This window comes from Balaenoptera ricei, chromosome 9, assembly GCF_028023285.1.
Source record: "Balaenoptera ricei isolate mBalRic1 chromosome 9, mBalRic1.hap2, whole genome shotgun sequence".
Lineage (NCBI taxonomy): Eukaryota > Metazoa > Chordata > Mammalia > Artiodactyla > Balaenopteridae > Balaenoptera > Balaenoptera ricei.
This window is the reverse complement of record NC_082647.1, coordinates 112,169,936-112,192,664: the sequence shown is the minus strand read 5'-3', so window position 1 is coordinate 112,192,664 and position 22,729 is coordinate 112,169,936. Positions and strand designations below refer to the sequence as shown.

Below are 22,729 nucleotides of genomic sequence, written 5' to 3'. Positions count from 1 at the left end.
GAATTGAACAAGGACAATCCAGGACACAGGCCAAAAGCCTGTCACTCACTGGCACCGTGATTGCAAACAGGCAATTTTTTTAAAGGTAAGTTATCTTCACTACCCCATTCAACATTAACTCTCTATGACTCTGTGCATTTACCTCCATAAATGTAAAATTCCTTCATGGAACCCATGTTTTTCTTCCTTCAACAGATATTGACTGAGCACCAACTACATCTCTGACATTGGTCCAGCTACTGGAAATACAGACATTAACAAAAGAGAAAAGAATCCCACCACCTAAACGTTAACGAGGTGAAACTTCTTCCACCACCTCTGGAAAAATAATCCCCTCAGTGAAGAAGCTAAAACCCACTCCGGTGTACGAGAGGAGGAGATGGAGATATTCCAAACAGAGACTGGGCTCCTCGCGGAAAGGGGGGACCTCAACCCCAAATGAGCGTCTCACAAGAGAGGTTAGGGGCGTGCGGGCAGCAGAAGCGGCACAGAGGACACTTTGTGTCCTCAGATGGAAACAGCCTTGGTAGAGTTAATGAACTGCCCAAGCCAGAAAAGTATCCTAGAGGACAGACACTCTCCCAGGACGGCTGTGCTCACTACCTGTCAGAAGACGAGGACTTTACAACAAGATCTCTGTTATGTAAGGCAAGACAGTCAAGCAGAGGGCACTCAGCTCTACGAAGAGCCCAATTTCTCAGGCATCAGGATGGGGAAACTCCTTCCAGGAGAACGTACCAGGCAATTCCAAGAAATGGCATATCTCCCGGAACTGCAATGCCCAGGAGAGAGGCGCTGTCTTTGCAGGATGTGATGGAAATAGGGCTTAAGTGGAAAGATGCAACGTTCAGGAGGGGGCCGGCAGGTCTGGGATGATGGATATCCATCCCTCTGGAATCTGTCTGATGAGCAGGACCCCCTGGGAGGCTCGCTTGTGAAAACAGGTTCCTGGGACTCACTTGGATTCATTCTGCATCCAAATCTCTGGAGTCGGGTCAAGGAATGAACAGAGTTCCTAAGCAAGGGCTTATGATTCTTATGAAAATGGTTTGTCAACCAAGAGAAATAACAGTACACATATAAGCGGAACCTTCTGAATAACACCCCAGCAGAAGGAAAACTCAGGACAGTCTTTCTCAGAATTTGGGCCTCGATGGACATGAACTCTGAAGGAGCAAGCCCAGAGGGAGAGGTTGCACATGCTGGATCCATGAGAGAGGGCTTTGATTTTCACTCTCTCTCTACATACGTAACATTGCATTTATTAATGATGAAGACACACAGTAGCTACCAGTTCTGGCACCAGGGCTTATGCCAGGCATATCTTGTAGGTCAAGCAGTTTCTAATCTTCCTACCAAACCAGCCAAGTAGGCATTTGTAAGATTTCAGATAAAAAAGCCAAGACATAGGGTGACTCAGCTCTCCCAAGATGAAGACGGAGGTCAAAGCCAGCTCCAAGGGTGGACATCCTGCTTCCCTGGTACATTATCATTTTAACTTCCTTCAGTTTTTCTCACTAAACTTTCGTTTTAGTTTAATTTCCTATGTACACATCATTCTTTATCACTAACCTTGAGTTTCCAGAGGCTGGACCTGGCACGTTCGTGTGCCTTTTCCTCCCTACCTAACTTCACAGCTGGCACACAGTAGGTGGTCAGTAAATGTCAGCTGAGTCTGCGGAAAATGGAGTCACCAGCCTCCATAAATCAAGCTGTAGAATTTTCCAGAAGGTCAGACAGCCAGGCAGAGTTCCCAAACTCTCTTGGGGCTGCTGAGTCCCCCGTCTGTTAGTTCCCTGGAAAAAGGCCCACCGGGTAAGTCACACCCGGGCCACCAGATGAATACATGCCACAGGTTCTAATTCCAGCAGGGATGGAGGACCGTCTGAGGCCCAGGGGTCTCCTGCAGGAAGCATCACCTGGCAGGCCAGGCCTCTGCCCGTCCCTGTGAGCCTCCCTGACCACGTCAGGCCCACCTGGCCATCCCCAAGGTCGCAGGGACCACAGAAGGATTCTGTCCCCATTCAGGACGTGCAGGCACCGGCAACCACACAGTGCAGAGCCAGAGGGGACGATCAGTGAGAAAACACAGCAACCGGTGTCACTGAGAGTTAGTCCATTAGCTGCAAGGAAGGTAGAAACCATCTCCCTACGATGCAGACCTCTAGCTGGCCTTGTGTCGGCAGCCCCTGGGGTTCACTACACTGAGCCCCCCAAATAGGAAGCATTCGTGACGCAAAGGTGCCTTCAGCCATTTGACACACAAGCAGATGGAGTCCACTGGGATTATTTTTCAAAATATATCTCAAAGGTACCCTTGGAGGTGGAAGGATTAACAACCTGTGCCCCCATCTCCTCTCGTCCCTGCCCCCCTCTCCTGAAAAGGTCAGGACTGTTATTAAAGTCTCTCTCAGTCAGAACGAGGCCCAGGGTTGAGCAAGTGTTGGCTACCCGCCCCTGGCAGGGGCCCAGTTCTAAGGGAGCAGCAAAGGGCGGTGGGAACCACCAGGCAGGCTCCCGGCTCCGGGGCCGGCGCCCGGTTACTTCATTCTGCGGAAGCACCTGCTCCTCCCAGGATCTCCGAAAGGGTCAACTTAGTCATGTACCTGCAGGGCCTGCCCCCAGGTAAGGAGCTGAGATCTTCGAGGGCCTTCCTGGAAACAGACTAACGCACAGCGGGGTATAGAATATTAGCAAATATTAGACACGTGAACAAGTGATGCTGTAACCTTGCTGAAGTACTTCTGAAGGCAGCAGTACATTGCGTCCTGAGGATCGGAGGGTTACTTTTCCTTATGGAAAATCTCTAGCTTGAGATCTGCCTTGGGGGATAGACCTTACAATTATAAAAGAAAAATAACTCATTCCAAAAAAAAATTTTTTTTTACCTGAAATGGCTGGTTAATTGCAGTTAAAAAAATAAAGTAATTTAGATAAAGTGTAATAGAAAGGAAGACATATATTGTTAGATTTCAGGAGCTAGGATATTCTAGTTTCCTACCTAAGAGCAATCTAAAGATATTCATTCATCAGGGATCTTAATAATGAAGGAATTATATCTAAGTTGTGCCCCGTCACTTCTAAAAGGGATTTATACTTCCTTGGACGAAAAGGTCCATGTGTTATGTGACCAATACATTAAAAAGGACCCACTGCTTCCTGTTGCATCCCTAGGGCCTGGGCCCCATGCCTGGCGAGGCCTGGACAAACAACAGATATTTGCTGAATGAATGAAATGAATGAAAGAAACAGCACAACTACAGCGAAGAGCATGAAAAGCAAAGGCCCCAGAAGAACAGAAGGCATTGTGGGGATAAAGCCTCTCGTGGAGGGCGGGCGTCCTGACAGCCAGAGAAAACAAGAAACGTGAATGGAGCCCAATTATCCGCTCAAAGGAAACAGGCAAGAGTGACGTGAGCTGTCAGAGCATCGGGGAAGCGAAGGCCCAGAACAGCCGAGACTTGAGAAATTACACAGGATGACAGCGGGTGTTTCAATTCTGCTCCAAGTGAGAACCAGGAAGGGCGAGGTCCGCCGCTTGCCTGACCCTGGGAGAGACAGAGTGAGAGCCGGCGCCTTGATGCCTTTCTGTTACCTCTTCCTTATGGAGACGAATGATTGTCCCAGTGGAAGGATGGAAGAAGTGTAACGGAAAGGAGACCACCATCCAGGATGGGGGGTGATGACCGTGGGATCCTACCCACTTGGCTGCTTTCAAGAACAAGGAAACTCCAGTCCCTACAGCCAACAAAATCTCAGTTTGAGGACCTGAAAAATGTGAGGAGTCAAAAAGAAAGGAAAATATGCATGGACTCTGTTAAGGATGGAGGAGGAACCCTGAGGCAGAGCAGCAAGGTGGTGAGAAGCACAGATGCCAGAGCCCCCGGCCCAGCCGGGTTCGGGCCCAGCTCCGCCACTCTTTTGGGGTGTGATCTGGGCGACTTTGCTAATGCCTGTGCCTCAATCTCCTTCCCTGTAAATATGGGATAATAACAGTGCCCACCTCAGGACAATTAAGTGCATTCAGTGAGTTAAAACATGACACACAAGTTCTTAACAGGTGAAGAACCTATTTTTATAACAGGGAAGTCAGGTAAACATGGAAGAAACAGAGGACACAACACCTTTCTGATGGGCTATAATATCATCACTTGAAAGGATGCTGCAGAAGCATCCTTAAGGGCTTTTTTTGGCATCTTAACCCAGTCAAAGGTGTTTAGGCACAGGGAAGGGGTAAAAGAAATCAAAACTACATCAGCTCTGGCATCAACATCCAACCAGAGGCTGGTATTCATTACGATTCAGGATTTTGTCGAGCATTTCTTTCTGAACATTATCTTTGGAAGACAGGTTAGTTTCACTGTAAGGAAATGATAGTAAGAAAATAAAAGTTACGTGTGTGTGTGTGTGTGTGTGTGTGAGTGTGTGTGTGTGTGTGTGTGTGTGTGTGCGTGTGGTGAGTAAAGCACTGGAGATGTTCCCCATCATACAGTAAAGGGTGAACTGGATGAGAGGGTATCCATGAACCAGGACGCAAGCTCGGTTCAAAAGCAACCTCATGTTACATGAACACAACATTGTAAATCAACTATACCTCCATTAAAGAATACATTTTATTTTACTCTGGCTATTAAAAAAAATTTTTTTTAATAATTTTAAAGAAAGCAACCTCATCTTCTCGGCCGACCTACACCCTCTCATGCATCACCCCCTCATCCAAATGTTCCTGACACCTAATCAGGGGCACCACGAGAAGGGAAGGGCTCTGCTAACTGGTCTTGTCTTTGCTCGCCTGGAATCATCCGAACCCATGGAAGGTAGAGGCAGGATCTCAGGCCCTTTCTGGAACCCACAGGTATATATATGGCATGTGAGTTCAGAAATCCGTTAAACACATATCTATAAAATCCAACTATGGACAAGGCCCTATAGCAGAACCTTCGAGGTGGGGAAGACATGGTTCCTGCCCTCGAGACATGTATCATCTCAGGAGAAAGGGGAAAAATACAATACATAAAGGAACTCTTAGAAGGCAGCTTTTATGTACAGGTGTGTGCTAGCTGTTTCCCCTCAACTATCTCAAAATGTGAAGGTGGAGAGACTTGGCTTTGATTCCAATTTCACCACCGTATGACCTCTCTGTGATTTCCAGGCAACCACTGACCCTCTCCTGCCCCGGTTTCCCTATCTGGAGCTTTGACGACTAGATGAAAACATCAGACTTGCAGGAGGATTTCTAGCACAGGACTCCAAGGTACCATCATCATCATCACTACTATTGATCTTCACAATAATCATGCAAGACCCGTGTATACAAACGAATAATCTATACTGCAAGGTGGTTACTAACTTGCCTGCTGTCCCAGGGCAAGATGAATCAAGAGGTAGAACAGTAGCCCCAAGCCTGGCCGCCCCCAGCATCTGGTGACGTCGGATCAGCTCCCTGAAGGGGAACATCCAAAACAAGACCATCTTTTTGCATCTATTTTACCATCTCCAGCAAATGACATTCTTTTCTAATTTTGGTCTTCTCTACTCGGCAAACAGTCTTCCATGCGATACTGGGGTTTCTGAAATGGTCTTGGCGCCACATCTTTCTTCTACGCTTACACTGTTCCTAGGGAAAAAAAAAGCTCTCCACCAAATACAGTTGTGCACATTAAAACTGCACCCTAATAACCAAAACTTTTGGTCTAAAGAAAACCAAGAGAAGCAACCAAAGCAGAAAAGATCTGTGACGGGGTGATAGGACCACGGGAGGCTGGGGGCCGGAAGGCATCCCTCGATTCAGGGAGCCGAGTTGCTGGATTTCCGAGTCTCCTTCTGAACTGGGGACTGACTCCGTTTCTGGGGTTCACAACCCCAGGGATTGTGGGCGATGTTTTGATCACATCTCAGGAGGCTTGTTTGTGTGCACACACGGCCCCGTCTCCAAAGAGAACACAGTCCCAGCTCATGTGCAGTGACTTTCCTGCGTGGATTTCAAACCTCTCCACTCCTCGGGGCATCTCTGCTCAGCTGCGGTCTGCTGAGTGGAGCAGGACAGGGCTGGACCACTCAGCTTCAGTGCTGAGCAAGAATGACAATCAGATGCAAGTTGTTTAAAATGAGAAAAGGCCGAACTTCCAAAAACCACAATTCCCTGAAACCTCACATCTCAAAAAATATTATCAAGAAAAAGCTGAACATAGAATTCCCATACTATTAAGCAATTCCACTCCTAAGTATATGCCCAGAGGAACTGAGAGCAGAGACTCAAACAGATATTTGCAGACCCATGTTCCTTGCAGCATTAGTCACAACAGCCAAAAGGTGAAGGCAGACCTAGGGTAGACTGACAGATAAAGCGATAAACAAATGTACAGACAACAAAATATAATTCAGCTATCAAAAGAATGAAACTCTCATACATGCTACAACCAAGATGAACCTTCAAAACACTACACTAAGTAAACCAAGCCAGGCACAAAAGGACAAATATTGTATGAGTCCACGCACACGAGGTACCTAGAAAAGGCAAACTCACAGAGACAGAAGAGAGTAGAAGAGAGGTTACCAGGAGCTGGGGGAATTCTTGCTTAATGGGTACAGAGTTTCTGTTTGGGATGATAAAACATTTTTCAAATAGATAGTGGTGAGAATTGCACAACACTGTGAATGTACTGAATGCTATTGAAACACACTTAAAAATGGTTAAAATGGTAAATTTTATGTTATATATATTTTACCCTCATAAAAAAATATATTTTTTAAATACTGTCAAGAGTAATTAATTCCAGCTATTGCAAAACCTCCCACTTTCCAAAGAAGACGCATCCCTTTTGCAGCTTGCTGCTAGGAAATGTCTGAAGCATTTTTAACCACCGTCACACAAAAATAAGCTGCTTAGGTTAGGAATGAGCTAACAGAAACCAGGGCATTAAATCCTCTTTGCCAGAGAGAAGGAACAGGTCAAGGAAAGTCATGGCAGATCTTTTATTCTAAACATCAGGTCCCTTGCAAAGGACCAGATCAAACACCTCACAGACACCTAAGGCCCAGAGCTGGAGCACCTGGATGCGTTGAAGATTAAGGAAGCAAGAAAGAACAGCAAGTGCTGTCCCGTATCCCAAGCTGTCTCGTTAGGAAGAACTTCCGGCGCGGAGGTGGTAAGGAGAGGAGGGATGGCTCAGGGATGCAGGAGGGCCCCCTCCACCCCGGGCAGGACAGGCTGCAGGCTCCTGCAGGCTGTGCAGACCCCGGCTTGGGAGGGGGCAGAGCCACCGCACCGGGAGGGCACCGGCCTCTGTGCTGCACAGCCGGACGCTGCGAAGCCCAGCCTGCGCACACAAACAGGCACAGGGACACGCGGGGCCGCAGGGGTGCCAAAGGAAGGCTGAGCAGGCGGCACCTGGATGCACTTGAAAGAGAGCGAGAGACCTGCGCTTTTCTGCCCCACGTCACAGACCTGGGAGCACAGGCTCCCTCCAGCCCCGGACCAGCCGCTTCCACGTTTCCATGGGAAATGGCCGTGCAGCCTCACATACAAACACAGCATGCTGGCCTCTTTTGCAAACTGCCTGCTCCTGCTCTTTGCCAGTTTTTCTATTCGATTGTTTCTCTCAGGTATAGGATTTTTTACGGTAAACTGAGGATACTAATACTTTGCACGTTATACGCACTGCAAATATTTTTCCCGGGCCAAAGTGTGCCTTTCAGTGTTTTAGATGCTGTCTGTTAGGTTTGTATGGCAATCTGTGTGTTATGGACTCAAACATCTTTCCTTTATGGTTGTGCTAAGTCTTACTTAGGAAGTCTTTTCTCAGCCTGAGTGTATAAAGATTCTCACTACTCATTAATTCTTCTTTTTTTTTTTTAATTTTTATTGGAGTATAGTTGATTTACAATGTTGTGTTAGTTTCTGGTGTACAGTACAGTGATTCAGTTATACACATACATATTTCCATTCTTTTTCAGATTCTTTTCCCATATAGGTTATTAGAGAATATTGCATAGAGTTCCCTGTGCTATACAGTAGCTCCTTATCAGTTATCTATTTTATATATAGTAGTGTGCATATGTCAATCCCAACCTCCTAATTTATCACTTCCCCCCACGTTTCCCCTTTGGTAACCATAAGTTTGATTTCAAGATCTGTGTAAATGTCCATCGATAGATGAATGGATAAAGAAGATGTGGTATGTATATACAATGGAATATTACTCAGCCATGAAAAAGGATGAAATCATGCCATTTGCAGCAACATGGATGGACCTAGAGATGATCATACTAAGTGAAGCAAGTCAGACAGAGAAAGACAAATGTCATATGATATTACTTATATGTGGAATCTAATAAAAAATGATACAAATGAGCTTATTCACAAAATAGAAACAGACTCACAGATCTTAAAATCACTAATTCTTATTATTAGACAAAATAAAAAACATTTTGTTTTCCACTTTTAGTCAGTCACTCCTGAAATTGATGGTTGTGGATCACATATGGTAGGGATCCAGTTTGCCCCCTGGAATCGATGGCTGTGGATCATACATGGTAGAGATCCAGTATGCTCCCTGGAATCGATGGTTGTGGATCATACATGGTAGAGATCCAGTTTGCCCCCCATCCCCCATGTCCACCACCCCTGGAGGAGTCATGGGCCCCCTGTCCTCAGGGCTCTACCACAGCTTCTCTGTGCTGTACTGAGTTTCCGTAACTGTCTGGGTCTCTATGGGATGTCTATTTGTCTATCCTTGAATCAATAACATGCTTTCCTAACTGTGATGCCTCATAAGCAGCCTTGCCACCTGATGGTGCAAATCACCCCTTCCTGCCTACATGTGCTTTGCTCATCTTCAAATTTGTCTTTGCTGTTATGGAGTTTTCACATGTCCGTATTAGAGGTAGGAACCATCTATCAGGTCACACCAAACGCTTCAAAACTTGCTTGCAACTGCATTCAATTTAAAGATAAACTTGGGAAGACGTAACATCTTCACTATTTAAGTCTTCTCATTTGTGATCGTGGGATAACTCTCCACATATATAGGTCTTTTTTATGTCCTTTAAAAACATCTTAGAACGTCAAGTAATCTAGTTGAATTTATTTCTAGATACCTTATCATTTTTGTAATTATGTAAGTGGGATTTCTATTTGCATTACACTTCCTGATTGTTTTCTACCGTTGCACAAGGTATTTTTACATTTTATCTGTTGATCTCACCTATCTACCAGCTTGAAGAACTCTTTTATTTTAAATGGATTTTCTATTTGGATAATATTGGGCTGGCCAAAAAGTTCGTTCGGGTTTTTTCTGTAAGATAATATCATTTGCAAAGAGGCACCAATTCCATTTCTTCCTTTTGGTGTTTGCACTTCTGGTTCTGTGTTTGTTTTATGACACTGGTGAAGACCTCTTGTGACAGCAGGCCTTTCTGTGCCATTCCTGACTTTCACGGACATGACTCTAATATTTCTCCACCACGGATGCTGGGTGCCGTATATCTTCGACAAACAGACTTTAAACAGGTTACAGAGGTTTCTTTTTACTACAGACAGTCCCTGACTTAATGGTACTTCCACTTACGATTTTTCGACTTTAACATGGTGAGAACGTGATTCGCATTCAATAGAAATTGTACTTCGAATTCTGCATTTTGATCATTTCCCGGGTTAGTGACATGCTGTCCGACCCTCTCTCGTGACGCTGGGCAGGGAGCCTCAGGGCCCAGCTCACGAGGGCAAACCACTGATACACTTGCAACCAGTCTGGACCCAGACAACCATTCTGCCTGTCACTTCAGTACAGCATTCAATAAATTATGTGAGAGAGTCGACACTTTATTGTAAAATAGGTTTGTGTTAGATTTCGCCCAACTGTAGGCTAATGAAACTGTTCTGAAAACATTTAAGGTGGGCAAGGCTAAGCTATAGTGAGTTAGGTGTATTAAATGCATTTTTGACTTAACGATATTATCAAATTGCAATCAGTTTATAGGGATGTAAGTCAAGGAAGATCTGTACTGGTTTAGTAAGAGTTTGGTTGTTACTGTTTGTTTTGTATTATATGAGTGGAGACTGTATTAAACAACTCTGTCTCCGGTACGATGACCATTTTCTTTCCTTTAATCTTTTCATGTGTTAACTGTGTTCATAGTCTAATGATGGGAAAGCATCCTTGCATTATTATAATAAATCCAATTTGGTCATAACATTTGTTTGTTCTGTGTTTTATTTAAGATAAACTGTTAAACGTGATTGCTCAATGCTTTCCACAGACTTTTTGGTTGTATGTTAAAATGTGAAATAGGCCCGTACTTGGATTTCTTGAACTGTCTCTTACAAAACTACAGAACGTTATAAAATGAGTGGGAGAGCTCTTCTCCTCTCTCTCTCTAGCCACTGGCAAAAAAAAAGAGAAATTATTTGTTTTTTGAAGGCTCCGTGACACTCATTTGCAGAATTCCCTGAGCATCTCTGAGGAGGTATTATTTTCTGACTCCATTCTGCCAGATCTTTATTAAAATTTTATATTTCTCCAAGCGTCAATTATGTTTTGTTTCTCTCTTTCAACTATTCTTCTTTATTCCTTCAGGATTCTCCACCTAAAACTTTTGAGTGCTGTCTGTACTCACAGAGCTATATTTTCCATCAGGTCACATAATGTTTAATTCACACAGCACAGAAGAAACCAAATTCTCGGTTTTCTTAGGTAATCTCTAGGCTATTTCTCCTTTCAGATGCAATCAGGTTTTTTTTTTTTTTGACTTTATTTTTTTTAGAGCAGTTTTAGGTATACAACAAAATTGAGAGGGGGATGCAGAGTTTCCCATTTATCCCGTACTCCCTACATATGCATAGCCGCCCATGAGCACCATCACTCACTAGAATGGTACATTTTTTTTTTTACCAAGGATGAACCAACACTGACACATCATAATCACACAAAGTCCACGGCGGACTTCAGGGTTCACCTTTGGTGAACCTTGGTACATTCCATGGGTTTGGACAAATGTATCCATAGTGATATCAAGCATTCTAACATCACACACAGTGTTTTCACTGCCCTAAAATCCTCTCTGTTCTGCTTATTCATCTTCCCCCACTGTTGCCTCTGTCTCCATAGTTTTCCCTTTTCCAGAATGTCATTATAGTTGGAATCATACAGTATGTAGCCTTTTCAAACTGGTTCTTTTACTTAGTAATACGCATTTAAGATTTTCTGTGTCTTGTCATGGCTTGATAGCTCATTTCTCTTTAACACTGAATAATATTGCACCACAGTTTATTTACCCATCACCTACTGAAGGACATCTTGGTCGCTTCCACCATTTGGCAATTATGATTGAAGCTGCTATAAATATCTGTGTGCAAGTTTTCAGGTGGACATACATTTTCAACTCATTCGAGCAAATACCAAGGAACATGAATGGCTGTCTCATATGGTAAAAGGATGGTTAGTTTTGTAAGAAACTCTCAAACCGTCTTCCAAAGTGGCTGCACCATTTTGTAGCCCCACCAGCAATGATGGGAGCTCCTGTTGCTGCATAGTCTCTGAAGCATTTGGTGTTGCAATTTTGTCTGTATATTTCTGCAATACATTAATTATCCATTTCCCTCATACGTTCACATTTATTGGCATGAAGTTGTTCATGGTTTTCTCATTTTATGATACTTTTTTATCTCCGACATGTTCTTCATATGATTTTCTTGCACGTCCTTCTTCCTCAAGAGCGTCTGTGATTTTGGTAGATTTTAGGAAACACTGGCTTTAGTTGTGTTTCTGTCTATTGATGTTTTCGTCATCATTTCAATGATTTCTGATCTTAACTTTTATAATGACTTCCTTCTACATTCCTTAGAGTTATTCAATTTTCATTCTTCTAATTTCAATTTTTCCTCCTTTTAAAGATTAGAAATTTAGTCTTTTTTTTTTTATACAGAAAGAGTTAAGAGTTTTATTATTATTTTTTTTTGTTAACATCTTTATTGAAGTATAATTGCCTTACAATGGTGTGTTAGCTTCTGCATTATAACAAAGTGAATCAGTTATACATATACAATATGTTCCCATTTCTCTTCCCTCTTGCATCTCCCTCCCTCCCACCCTCCCCATCCCACCCCTCTAGGTGGTCACAAAGCACCGAGCTGATCTCCCTGTGCTATAGAAATTTAGTCTTGAATACCATTTTGCAGCATTTTATAATTTCCAAGCTGTAGTACATGCCTTTTTCATTCAGTTCTAAACGACTGATATTTTCATTGTGATCTCTTCTCTAACCATGAGTGAAGTAAGGAGGTATTGTAATGTTTCCACAATATGTTTACATATTTTCTTTTGAACTTTTTCTGTTGACTTCTGATTTAATCACACTGGGTCAAAGACTGTGGCATGCATGAAACAGATTGCATACAATTCAGTTCAACTTTCCATATATGGTCAACTTTTTAAAAAGTTATACAGATTTTAGAGAAGAATCAAGTGTTTGTCTGTTGGGTGCAGGGTTCTACGTATTTCTACTAATTTGAACCTGTTAATACTGTTAGAGATATCCTAACAGTATTATATATAAATAATACTATAACACTACTATAATTGTATATAAATAATGCTATAATTATAATACTATAATTATATATAAATAATACTCCTCGTATTTTATATTTTCTGTTTGACATCCTTTTTTGTTCACATCTGGTTTTTCGTCCTTTACTGCTTGATGTGGGTTGTTTTTATAAACTGTAGATTCCCTTATATTTTTTTCTGCTAGGTTAGAAACTACAGATTATACACATATTCTTTGAGTAATTACAGTCAATATTTTAGTTGCACCTAATATTTTAAAATACGTAACTATCTTTTTTTCTAATGTAGTCTCAAGTCATTTTACATTCCTTTTATCCAAACTAGGGTCTTATTATGATTCCATCACACATTTAACACTCATTCCCAATGGCTAATTAACCAAAGTTTTAGTTTAACCTAGTTTTAACAATTCACATAGGATTCAACTTATGACACAGCATTTCCTTCTCGGCCGTTACTCTTTTCATGCTCCAGGCCTTCCTCACCACCCACATTTCTTCTTCTGGAAGTAAAACTTTTAATCATTCTTTTAGTGAGGACTGTCAGTAATAAATTGCCTCAGCCTTCATCTGAAAGCTTTGTTTTGCTTTCACAAGATGTTGGTATAAAATTTTAGACGGACAGTTCTTTTTCCCTCAACACCTTAAAAATCTCCTGCATTGTCTTCTGGCTCCTCCTGGGCCCAAGTCGGCCATCCATCCAATGGCCATTCCTGGGTTGTGAAATCTGCTGTTTCCCTTTGGATTTTCTCTTGTCTTCCATTTTCTGGAATAATGCTAAATGCTTTTAGATGTGGATGAACCTTCATTTTTCCTCTTAGTTCTCTGAGTGCGGTTGGGGGGCTCTGTCTCCTCATTTCTGGCCCGTTCTTGGCCAGCATCTCTTCAAACCCCACCCCCATTCCCTCCACTCTCCTGTCCTCACGCGTGTCTAAATGACCGTGTCCAATGGCCCGTCCACGTTTTCCCAGGACTCTCTGGGCTAGAGGGAGGTGACTCCAGCTCATCCATTCTCTTTAGACCAAATCCAGCATTTTGGAAATGCCAATGGCTATTCATCTCATTTCCAAAACTTCTCAGGGACTCTCTCTCACACACCCTGTTCTTGCTTCATTTCTTCCCATTGTGTTTCACAGTTTCTTGTCCTCTCTAGTGGATGTTATTCTTGCTTTCATCTCCAGGGCATTGCAAACACACTTATCTGCACGTGTAAAGTGGCAATCTCTCGATCCTGGGAGCTGCACTGCCTAGTAGCAGACTGCTTCCCGTGCTGCGAACACCGGCGTGCAGTGGCACCTGGGCTGGGCTGTGCTTGTGCGTCCCCTGCCCACCCTCCCGTGTGCTGGGGTATTGGGACGCTCGGGGACCTCCTCAGGGGAGGCTGCAGTGCTGTGGGGCCATGCCAGCTGCCTGGCCGTAGGTCCACATGCACTGTTTTCCAGGGTCTTTCAGGAGGGGGCGTGCCCCACCCCAGCTCCCAGCGAGCTGCAGGAGCTTGGCCCCTACTATTCCCTGGGACCTGAACCACTGCCGTCGGTGGTGGCTTTGGGACCTGCAGCCTGTTGGGCACGGGTGTCAGCACTGCTCACTGCTCTGGGGGCATCTCCGTCCTGTGTCTGAGCCAGGCTGAGTCCTTTTGATTTTCCTGTTTTATGTGCCGTGTGTGCAGAATTATTGAAGACTGGGGGGAAAGGTGGTCAATGTCATGATGGCTTAAAAGCCTGAACTGTCTGGGGAGCTGAGTTCAGCCTGGAGTCACGTCCGCTCACTCCCCCAGGCCCAGCTGCAGCTGCTGAGACACGCAAACCCCAGGTCACTCACTGTAACCAGTGAGATGTAATAAGTTAAGATTTCCCTGAGTTTCAAAGCCGACGTGATCAAAATGGTACTCCTCTCGCATCACCTTGTGTGAGAGTTTTCTAAAAGGGCACCCTAAAATTATGCTTGACACAGGAAATCCCGACAGCTTTTATAAATCTTCTAATGCTTGAGAAAACATCCTTTTGACTTCATGGCCAGCTCCCAGACTTCATTTTTGCTAAATGTCATCCTCTTTCTCCTCAGGCAATTAAGAAAATCTGATTATTCTAATTCCTACCAGCTCTAAACCCTACAATTTCTGATACTTAAACTCTCTAATAATCTCAACCACCAGCCATGTGTGCTTTTCCGGTCCCATCTCATGATCAGACCAATTCTCTTCCTAAGCCCTGTCCTACATCAAAGCTTGGGTTTATTAGACCTAAGTTACCAGACCTTGTAACCATTTAAGACATTCCCTTCTTCCCCATGGTGATCCCATCAGAAACTAACCAGAAGGAACAGAAGAAAGCCTAGGAAAGTAGAGAACTGCCAAGAGTACCTACACGCAAAACTAGCTTAAGTGCAAATAAAAATGCCAAAATCAAGAGGGCCCCACCATGGAGGGGCCTCTAAGGCTGCCTTGAAGTTGAATCCTGGGAAAATTCACATGAAATCTATCTGGAAGTTTTGCTCACTGAAGTTGGTTCATTGAAAGAAACTATATGAAGATGTCATAACCAAGTATTTCTCTTTTATAGAATTTATTTTCCTTAAAGGGGAAAGAAGAGCTAAGGTCAGCATCTTCTTGTATCAGAGCCAAGAACAGTTTCTTAGAATACAAAGCCTAGCATCGCTGCAAAGCTGTAGTGAGAGTCAGGGCATCTGTGTCCGGGCGCTTTTGTGACTCCGTCCTTACCTTGGTGATTTGCCAGCCGGTCGGGCGGCGCTGGGAAGCCGGGTCCTGCCAGATCTCCAGGACGGCGAGGAGATGTCTGCTCCACCTGGCCCTGGAGAGACAGGTGCGGAAAGGCTCTGGTCAAAAGAAGCACTTCACACAGGTCACATCCACCACCCCCAGCATTTCTTTTCTTTCTCCCCCCATTTCTTACTTTTTCAATTTATTTACTTTTTTAGTTTTAAACGACAGTTGTTTAAAATAACGCTGTAAAAGGAAAGTTAATCATAAAAAGGGACAGCCTGCTGGCTAGGGAGTTGGAAGAAAAAGTTACTCTTTGTTTTTGGCTTAAATTGCTTTCCCTGAATAGCAATTCAAAAAGAACTACTGTCAACTGCAGGGTTTAAGCCATGAATGTAAAGAATTAGTATTCCATGGAGCACAGGTATCTCCTGTAACAATTACTGGTGATCAAGCCCCAGGCGGTCTGTTACCTGGGAAGGAAATGCCCAGCGACTGTTTTATAATTGGACCCTCCACAGAGCATCCGGAGCTCAGTGGCACTGCAAAAAGAAATTCTCCTAATAGTATAGATTTATTCAGATTAAAATTTTTTCCTACATCAGTTTTAATAAGTTGTATTTTTATAGGCGTTTGTCGAATCTAAAATTCCAAATTTATTGGCATATTATTCATAACATCCTCTGATTTTATTTTACTATCTGAAGAGATGTCACTATAATTTTCCTGTTACTGGTTGTTGGTGGGATCTTTCTTGATTTGTTTCACTGATTAGTGGGAAATACATTTTACTGATATTTTCAAAGAATAATCTTTTAGCTTTTTTGACCCTCTCTATTGTATTTTGTTTCTATTTCAGTATTTTTTCTCTTTTTTTTTCTAACTTTATTGGAGTCTAGTTGATTTACAATGTTGTGTTAGTTTCAGGTACACAGCACAGTGATTCAGTTATATATATATATACATACATTCATTATTTTTCAGATTCTTTCCCCTTGTAGGTTATTACAGAATACTGAGTAGAGTTCCCTGTGCTATACAGTAGGTCTTTGTTGGTTATCTATTTTATACATAGTAGTGTGTATATTCAGTGGCATTTTTTAGACCTCAGGTGAGGAGAAAAATTTTCGGCAAAAGTTAAAACAGCAACATTAAAACCAAGCCCACAACTCCAGAAAAACATCTTCACGGGATTATAATCAAGCCAATGAAAGATACATTAAAACATGGACAAAGAAAATGGGCCTGTAAAATATTTACATGCTTAAAATAAAGTATTAGCAGTGATTAACTTGGAGTGGAGAGATGACAGATTTCTCTGGCAGATTTAAGAAGCTTTTGTAATTTTTATAAATGCACATGTATTGCCTCTGTAATTGGAAAGGTTTTAGAACTGTGTCAGAAAGTATAAGATCTGCGTGGAAAATCTATTAATATTAATAAAAATTGACACAGTACCAGTAGCTACCTTCAGCATCCTGGTACCACAAATCTCCGCACACGGAAAGTCCCCCCCACCCCCCGTGGGTGCCGGCATGGCGTGGAGCTTATGCTGCCAGCCAAACTCCCATTTCATAGATGAGGAAGCTGAGGCATGGAAGGAGCGTCCACCCACTATCACCCCGTGGTTAGGGGCAGCCCTGGGACTGGACCCCAGGCAGCTGGGCTCCAGAACCCAAGTGCCTTCCAGCCCAAGCTGCTCACACAAGAAACTCCAAAAAAGCACATTATTCTGACAGGACACTTTATGGCCTGAATGCTTCCCCCACCCCCTGGCCAGTGGCTTCTGCATCCAGAGCCCTGGCCTGCCCGGGTGTGGCAGAGGATGGGTGATAACTCCACTGTGTGTCCACGGGTGTGGGTCTGGTCCACACTCCGCTGGGGCCACTCCCAAGAGAGGGAGGGCAGAGTGGGGAGCAGCCCGGAGAGAGTCCAGAAGGGAGAGAAGATGCTTGCTACCCGGGAAGCACAGCCGCCTTCACACCTTCCTCCAGAAAACCTAGGAAAACTGAACAAAGACCTCTGGTAGGGGAAAGATTTTCACGTGCTTCTCTCTCTCTGCTCTCCCCCTTCAAAAACAATAGCTCTCTTTTGGCTTTTTTAATCACAGACGTAATGCTTGCTAGTTAGGAAAATCTAGATGCTAAAGAAAAGTATGAAGACAAAAATGAAAATGAACCTCTCTTCTCTCACTCAAGGATGTTATCCTACCAGCAGTTTTTGGGCTGTTCTTTCAGAGAAAAAAAAAAAAAAATGCACACACAGAGAGTGTGTACAGACGCAATGTTTGAATTATTTATGGATAGCGTATATGTTATATTTGAATCACATGGGGGTTACAAATGATCCTGATAAAAAATGGAATCACAATCATGACACCTCCTGTTATATTTTAACGTAGCTTTCTGAAATTTTTCCATGGCAACAAACATTCCCCATCAGCCCCTTCATAATTCTAGCATACCCCATTAAGTAGCTGTGTAACACGATTTCTTTCATTAATACCGTACTGGCGAACGTACAGTTTGTTAAGAAAGTAAGGTTTTGATTGGGAGAGAGGAGAGGGATTAGTTTGGAGAACGTGGTGTCTGGGAGGCAAGAGTGATGCCACTAAGACTGCCCCCCTCCCCCACCCGCAAGGTGCTGAAGGTGGAGCCGGGCGGTCAAGGTCAGAGAACAGGGTGGTCCCCCCAGCCTAGGCGATTCAGCAGTCTCCCCGTCCGGGGTCACCCCACCTATTTTCAGCACCTCCGCAGCCCAGTGTTTCTCCATCCAATCGGCTCTTTACCATCGGAGAGAAATATTTTTTCCTTCTTTTCCAAATCTTAAAACCGCCCATATAAATTTTCGGAAATACAAAGCAGATACAAAAATTGGCCTAAATCCCACGACAGCAGGGTAAGGTAGCATTCTCCTGGACTTTGCACCTTTACTATGCATAAGCTGGACACTGCGGAAATCACAGGGTGTAAACAATTTTGTGTTTTTTCCCCAATATACATCACAAGAGGTTATATTAAAACCTTGGTAAATATCATTTTTTCAGATTCTAAACTACTCTCAGGAACACTTTCAGTCATTTGCAAATTTCAGATAACATAAATACAATCAAACAAATACCTCTGTGCATAAAACCTTGTACACATTTCTGATTATTCGCTTAGGATCCCCAGAGGCAGAAGGACTAGGTCAAAAGTTATGTGCTTTTTTTTTTTTTTTTTTTTTGAGTCTAGACGCACACTGTCAAGCTCTCGTTCACCCAGCTCACCCTTCCACCTGAAATAGAGACCTGCCCACTTCCCAACACCCCAGACAGCCAACACTGTGACGGTGACTGTTTTGGAATTTTTATCTTGCCAGTCCCAGAGGCAGGCAGTGGCCTAATCCTGTGGTTTTCACAAGCAGGTCTTAAACACTGAAGATGGACATTTTTTTCATATGCTTATCAGGCCTTTTTGTTTCTCCTTTTGGACTATCCTTTTTTTGACAGGCCAGCTGGACCAGTGCAAGGGCTCCCAATCGAGCCTCTGTGAAGGAACCTCAGCCCCCATCACCCAGCTGAGGGTTTGGGACCAGCGTCTGGACTCGCTGAGTCAGTTGGCAAATCTGTCAAATGGGCTGCACAACGCCTGCAGGACGGCAGGGAGGGCACCAGCCCTGAGGTCCTGGACTCCCCAGAAACGTCGGTCTGTTTCTTAATCTTCCAGGATGAGCTCTTTATGTGCTAAGAAACAAAGTTTGGTCCTCTTTGTAGCAAATACTTTTCCCACCTTGTTTGAGATTTAATTATATTTTTTGATTCTCAGAGTTTAAGTCAATGCAGTCAAGTTTACTGAACTTTTCTTTTGGGCTCAGTATTTTACGCTTGAAGCGTCCATTTACATGTTGTCCTGGTTTCTTCCCCGACTGGGTGCATTCTCTTTCATCCCTCTGCCATCTATTTTGGAGGGCAGGAAGAGGTGAGGCCAAAAACTGACCAGTCCGGGCTTCCCTGGTGTCGCAGTGGTTGAGAATCTGCCTGCCAATGCAGGGGACACGGGTTCGAGCCCTGGTATGGGAAGATCCCACATGCCGTGGAGCAAGTAGGCCCGTGAGCCACAACTACTGAGCCTGCGCGTCTGGAGCCTGTGCTCCGCAACAAGAGAGGCCACGATAGTGATAGGCCCGTGCACCGCGATGAAGAGTGGCCCCCGCTTGCCGCAACTGGAGAAAGCCCTCGCACAGAAATGAAGACCCAACGCAGCCAAAAATAAATAAATAAATAAATAATTATTTAAAAAAAAAAAAAAAAAAGAACTGACCAGTCCATGCAGGCCTATTTATCACCCAATCTTCCCTCGTGCCTGGTCTGGAAGGTCACTTTCACGTCACACGTTACAATCCACACACACAGGGGTCTGTGGTCCTCGTTGGTGCCACAGACCTGCTCCTTCCTGGGCTAGCTCCCAGGTTCCCATGCTCACGGCTGCTGGACACGTTTATCATCAGCATATGTTTCCCCCTTTGCTGCTTTTACATGAGTTCCTCAGCCACTTTCTTCGAAACAAGTAGCGTCAAAGTGTCATATGGAAGAACAAATCTGACTCCCTAGTGGATCTGTTTCTTTTACTTTAACCTTTGTCCTCTATTGCTTTTGCTTCCAGTTAAGAATGTTGCCTAGAACCTGAAATATACAGCATAGCCCATTCTCAAGGCTCTGACCCTTAAGGGTATAACACTTTTCCATTCATATAGAAATAAAAAGTTGCAGAACAGAGAGTAACGTTCATCTTGCTGAAGGTTTATAGGAACATCGTGAACTGACATATGTGCACAGCTGCAAGAACAAAGGATTCCCACACCAAGAAGCCTGCAGCAACCAGCCACGCCCCTCCCTCACCTGGCCTTTACAAATGCTTTGCTGAAACCCTTCCGGGTAGTTCGGGGTTTTGGGGGGCATAAGCCACCCACCTCCTTGCACGGCCCTGCAATAAACCTTTCTCTGCTCCAAACTCCAACATTTCAGTATAGTTTGGCCTCACCGTGCATCAGGCACATGGACTTGCGTTTGACAACAAAAGTTGGCTTAGATTATTTAAACTTCTCATCTGGAATATTTCCTTATATTTAAGTAATTACTACCCATTACTAACACGAATGTTAGGAGTGGACCATCTGATTGAAATCAGACCACACAAGCATCAAGAGTATAAACCAAGAAGCTGTGATACCCCACATATTTCAAAGGGTTTGGGGGTCCAGCTGCCCCGAGGCCCTGCTCAAGGCGTTTCTGGGGCTGGGCGTGGCCCGACAGGTAAACAAACACCTCGGTGTCTCCTGTGCACATGCCATTCTGAGAGCCAGTCACCCAGCAACACGCTGCCCTCCTGAGAACACCTCTTTTCAGTGGTGTGCACAGCAGACCCCACCAAGACCTCTGTTCAGAAGACAAGTAACCTTCTAACCTAATTTAAGGCAACTTTGTCTAAATAGTGTGACCAGATTTAGCAACTGAAAATACAGAACGTTCAGTGAAACTTGAATTTCAGACAAACAACTAATAGTTTTTCTGGTGTATGTCCCAAATATTGCATGGGGCTTATCCTAAAAAAATGTTGTGGTTTATCTGAATCTAACTGGGCACGTACTAGTTTATCTGGCAACTCTACACCTAAAGTACCGTTTGAAATCTGACAGGCTTGCCTGACAAATTACAGCAGTAAGAACAAAATCTCGACAACTGCCTCATTTGTTCATATATAAAACTCCCAGATCGAAAGAGCAGAAGTCAGCATATAGACGCTTCAGACAAGAATTCTATTACCTTGCAAAGCCAAGAGAAACGAAATAGTATGGAAAACGATGGTGTTTGTAAACTAAAGCCAGAGCGTGAAGGCAGCTGGGCCGGAGAAGTTAACCACCGTGGCATAGAACAGAAACTCCCCCACAGTGCTGGAAGGTCAAGTGCAGAGGAAGCGCACAGTAACACAAACTGGGACGAGGGTAAAGTCTTCTCGCTGGGCTGGCCTGGTCTCCTCCAGGGCTAGTTTGGTCTGTCTGGGGCGGGGGTTCTCCCGTCCCGGGTTGGTGGGCCTCCCTCTTGGGTGAGGAGGTCAGAGCGGCCAGCCCGGGGCCCAGGGCCAGCACTACACAGCCTCCTTGTCTGCAGGAGGCCCAGGGCCGGCAGAGGAAGGCGAGGGTTCTTCTCTGAAGGTGGCCACTAGCCGACGATGCTTCTCTAAAGCACAGTCCTTGCTCATAGTGCTGTTTACCCCTCGGACAGGTGGGAGGCTGGGAGCCCCTTCATTAAAGCTGCATGGGTCACTTCACCATGTAGCGCTGGATCCCCAAACCCCTGTGCTTTAGAAACACTTTCCAAAGTCGGAAGCGAGCAAGGCCTAGACACCTTCCTCCTGCAGGGTGACCTCGTGCTAAGTGATCTCGTTCAAGCCTCGCTGAGCCCTGGGAGCTGGTGCGGGGAGAGCCACAGGGCGCGAAGGGGCAGGCAGGAGAGGCCAGACGTGGGCTGATTCTCCAGCACGGCCGTGCGATTCCTCTAGAAAGTTCCTTAGCGAGCCCCACTTCTGGGGTCGCGTGAATGCCCCCAGGCTTGCTCCTCCGGGCCTCTAGCTGGCTCCAGGCTGGGGCACCTACCTGGCCAGCTCCTCTGGACCCGCCAGTCCCACCCTGGACCTGTCCTCCTCGCCCCCCGGGAGCACCCACTGCCCACCGCTGAGGCCTCTGCCCATGGAGGGGTTGCGGGGGGGGAACCTGCAGGTTTAAAGCTTACACCTAAAAAGTGCCTCAAGCCGGGGTCAGGACTCCACGGGGCCTGGCGACAGGGCTTGGGACCCTCCCTGTCATCCCCGGAGCATCACCTGGAGAAACAGGTGAGAAATGCAGACTCCCAGGCCCAAGGGCCCTGCTCAGTCCTGACCGGGGGATGGGGCTGGAGTCTGAGCTCCTCACCTTAGGTGATTCACTCACGGGAACATTCCAGGGGCCACAGTCGTGTGCCTCCCCCTCCTGCTCTTTGTGGAGTCCTCACTCATTGTCTGGAATATTCTCTGCCCTCCATACACACCATCTGCTCATCCTCCAGGTCCAGCCCAAAAGGCACCCCCTTCTGGAGCTTTCTGTGACAGCCCAGAGGACCGTGGTCACTTACCCCTCACCCCGCTGCCTTGCATCAATTAAAGTGAGAAGTTAGGAGGGTGCACCCCTCTTCCCCTAGAGCACTGTCCTCGCTGTCCCCTCCTCCCACCCCCAGCCCGACCCCAGCCTCACCGCCGACTGCTTCTCAGGGAGGCGGTGAAGGTGGAGGCCCCAGGATGGAAGCAAGGCCTCGGAACGCTGTCCTGGGACACACCACCCCCTGCTGGAGGCCAGCAGAACGAGCTGTGTTTCAGCAAAAACCTTGACAATGCAGCCTGGGCACAGAAAAGACAAGAGGCCAACTGTCA

General features: G+C 45.0%; 1 protein-coding gene across 10 annotated transcripts in view; it reads right to left on the bottom strand.

The window, feature by feature from the left end:
* GRB10 (growth factor receptor bound protein 10) overlaps positions 1–22,729 on the bottom strand; it is a 216,193-nt gene that overhangs the window by 102,361 nt on the left and 91,103 nt on the right. For all 10 annotated transcript variants that reach the window (XM_059934345.1, XM_059934344.1, XM_059934343.1 and 7 more), the window contains one exon: positions 15,288–15,378. In XM_059934345.1, the coding sequence (XP_059790328.1) occupies positions 15,288–15,378 (91 nt within the window). The remainder of the gene's footprint in view (positions 1–15,287; positions 15,379–22,729) is intronic.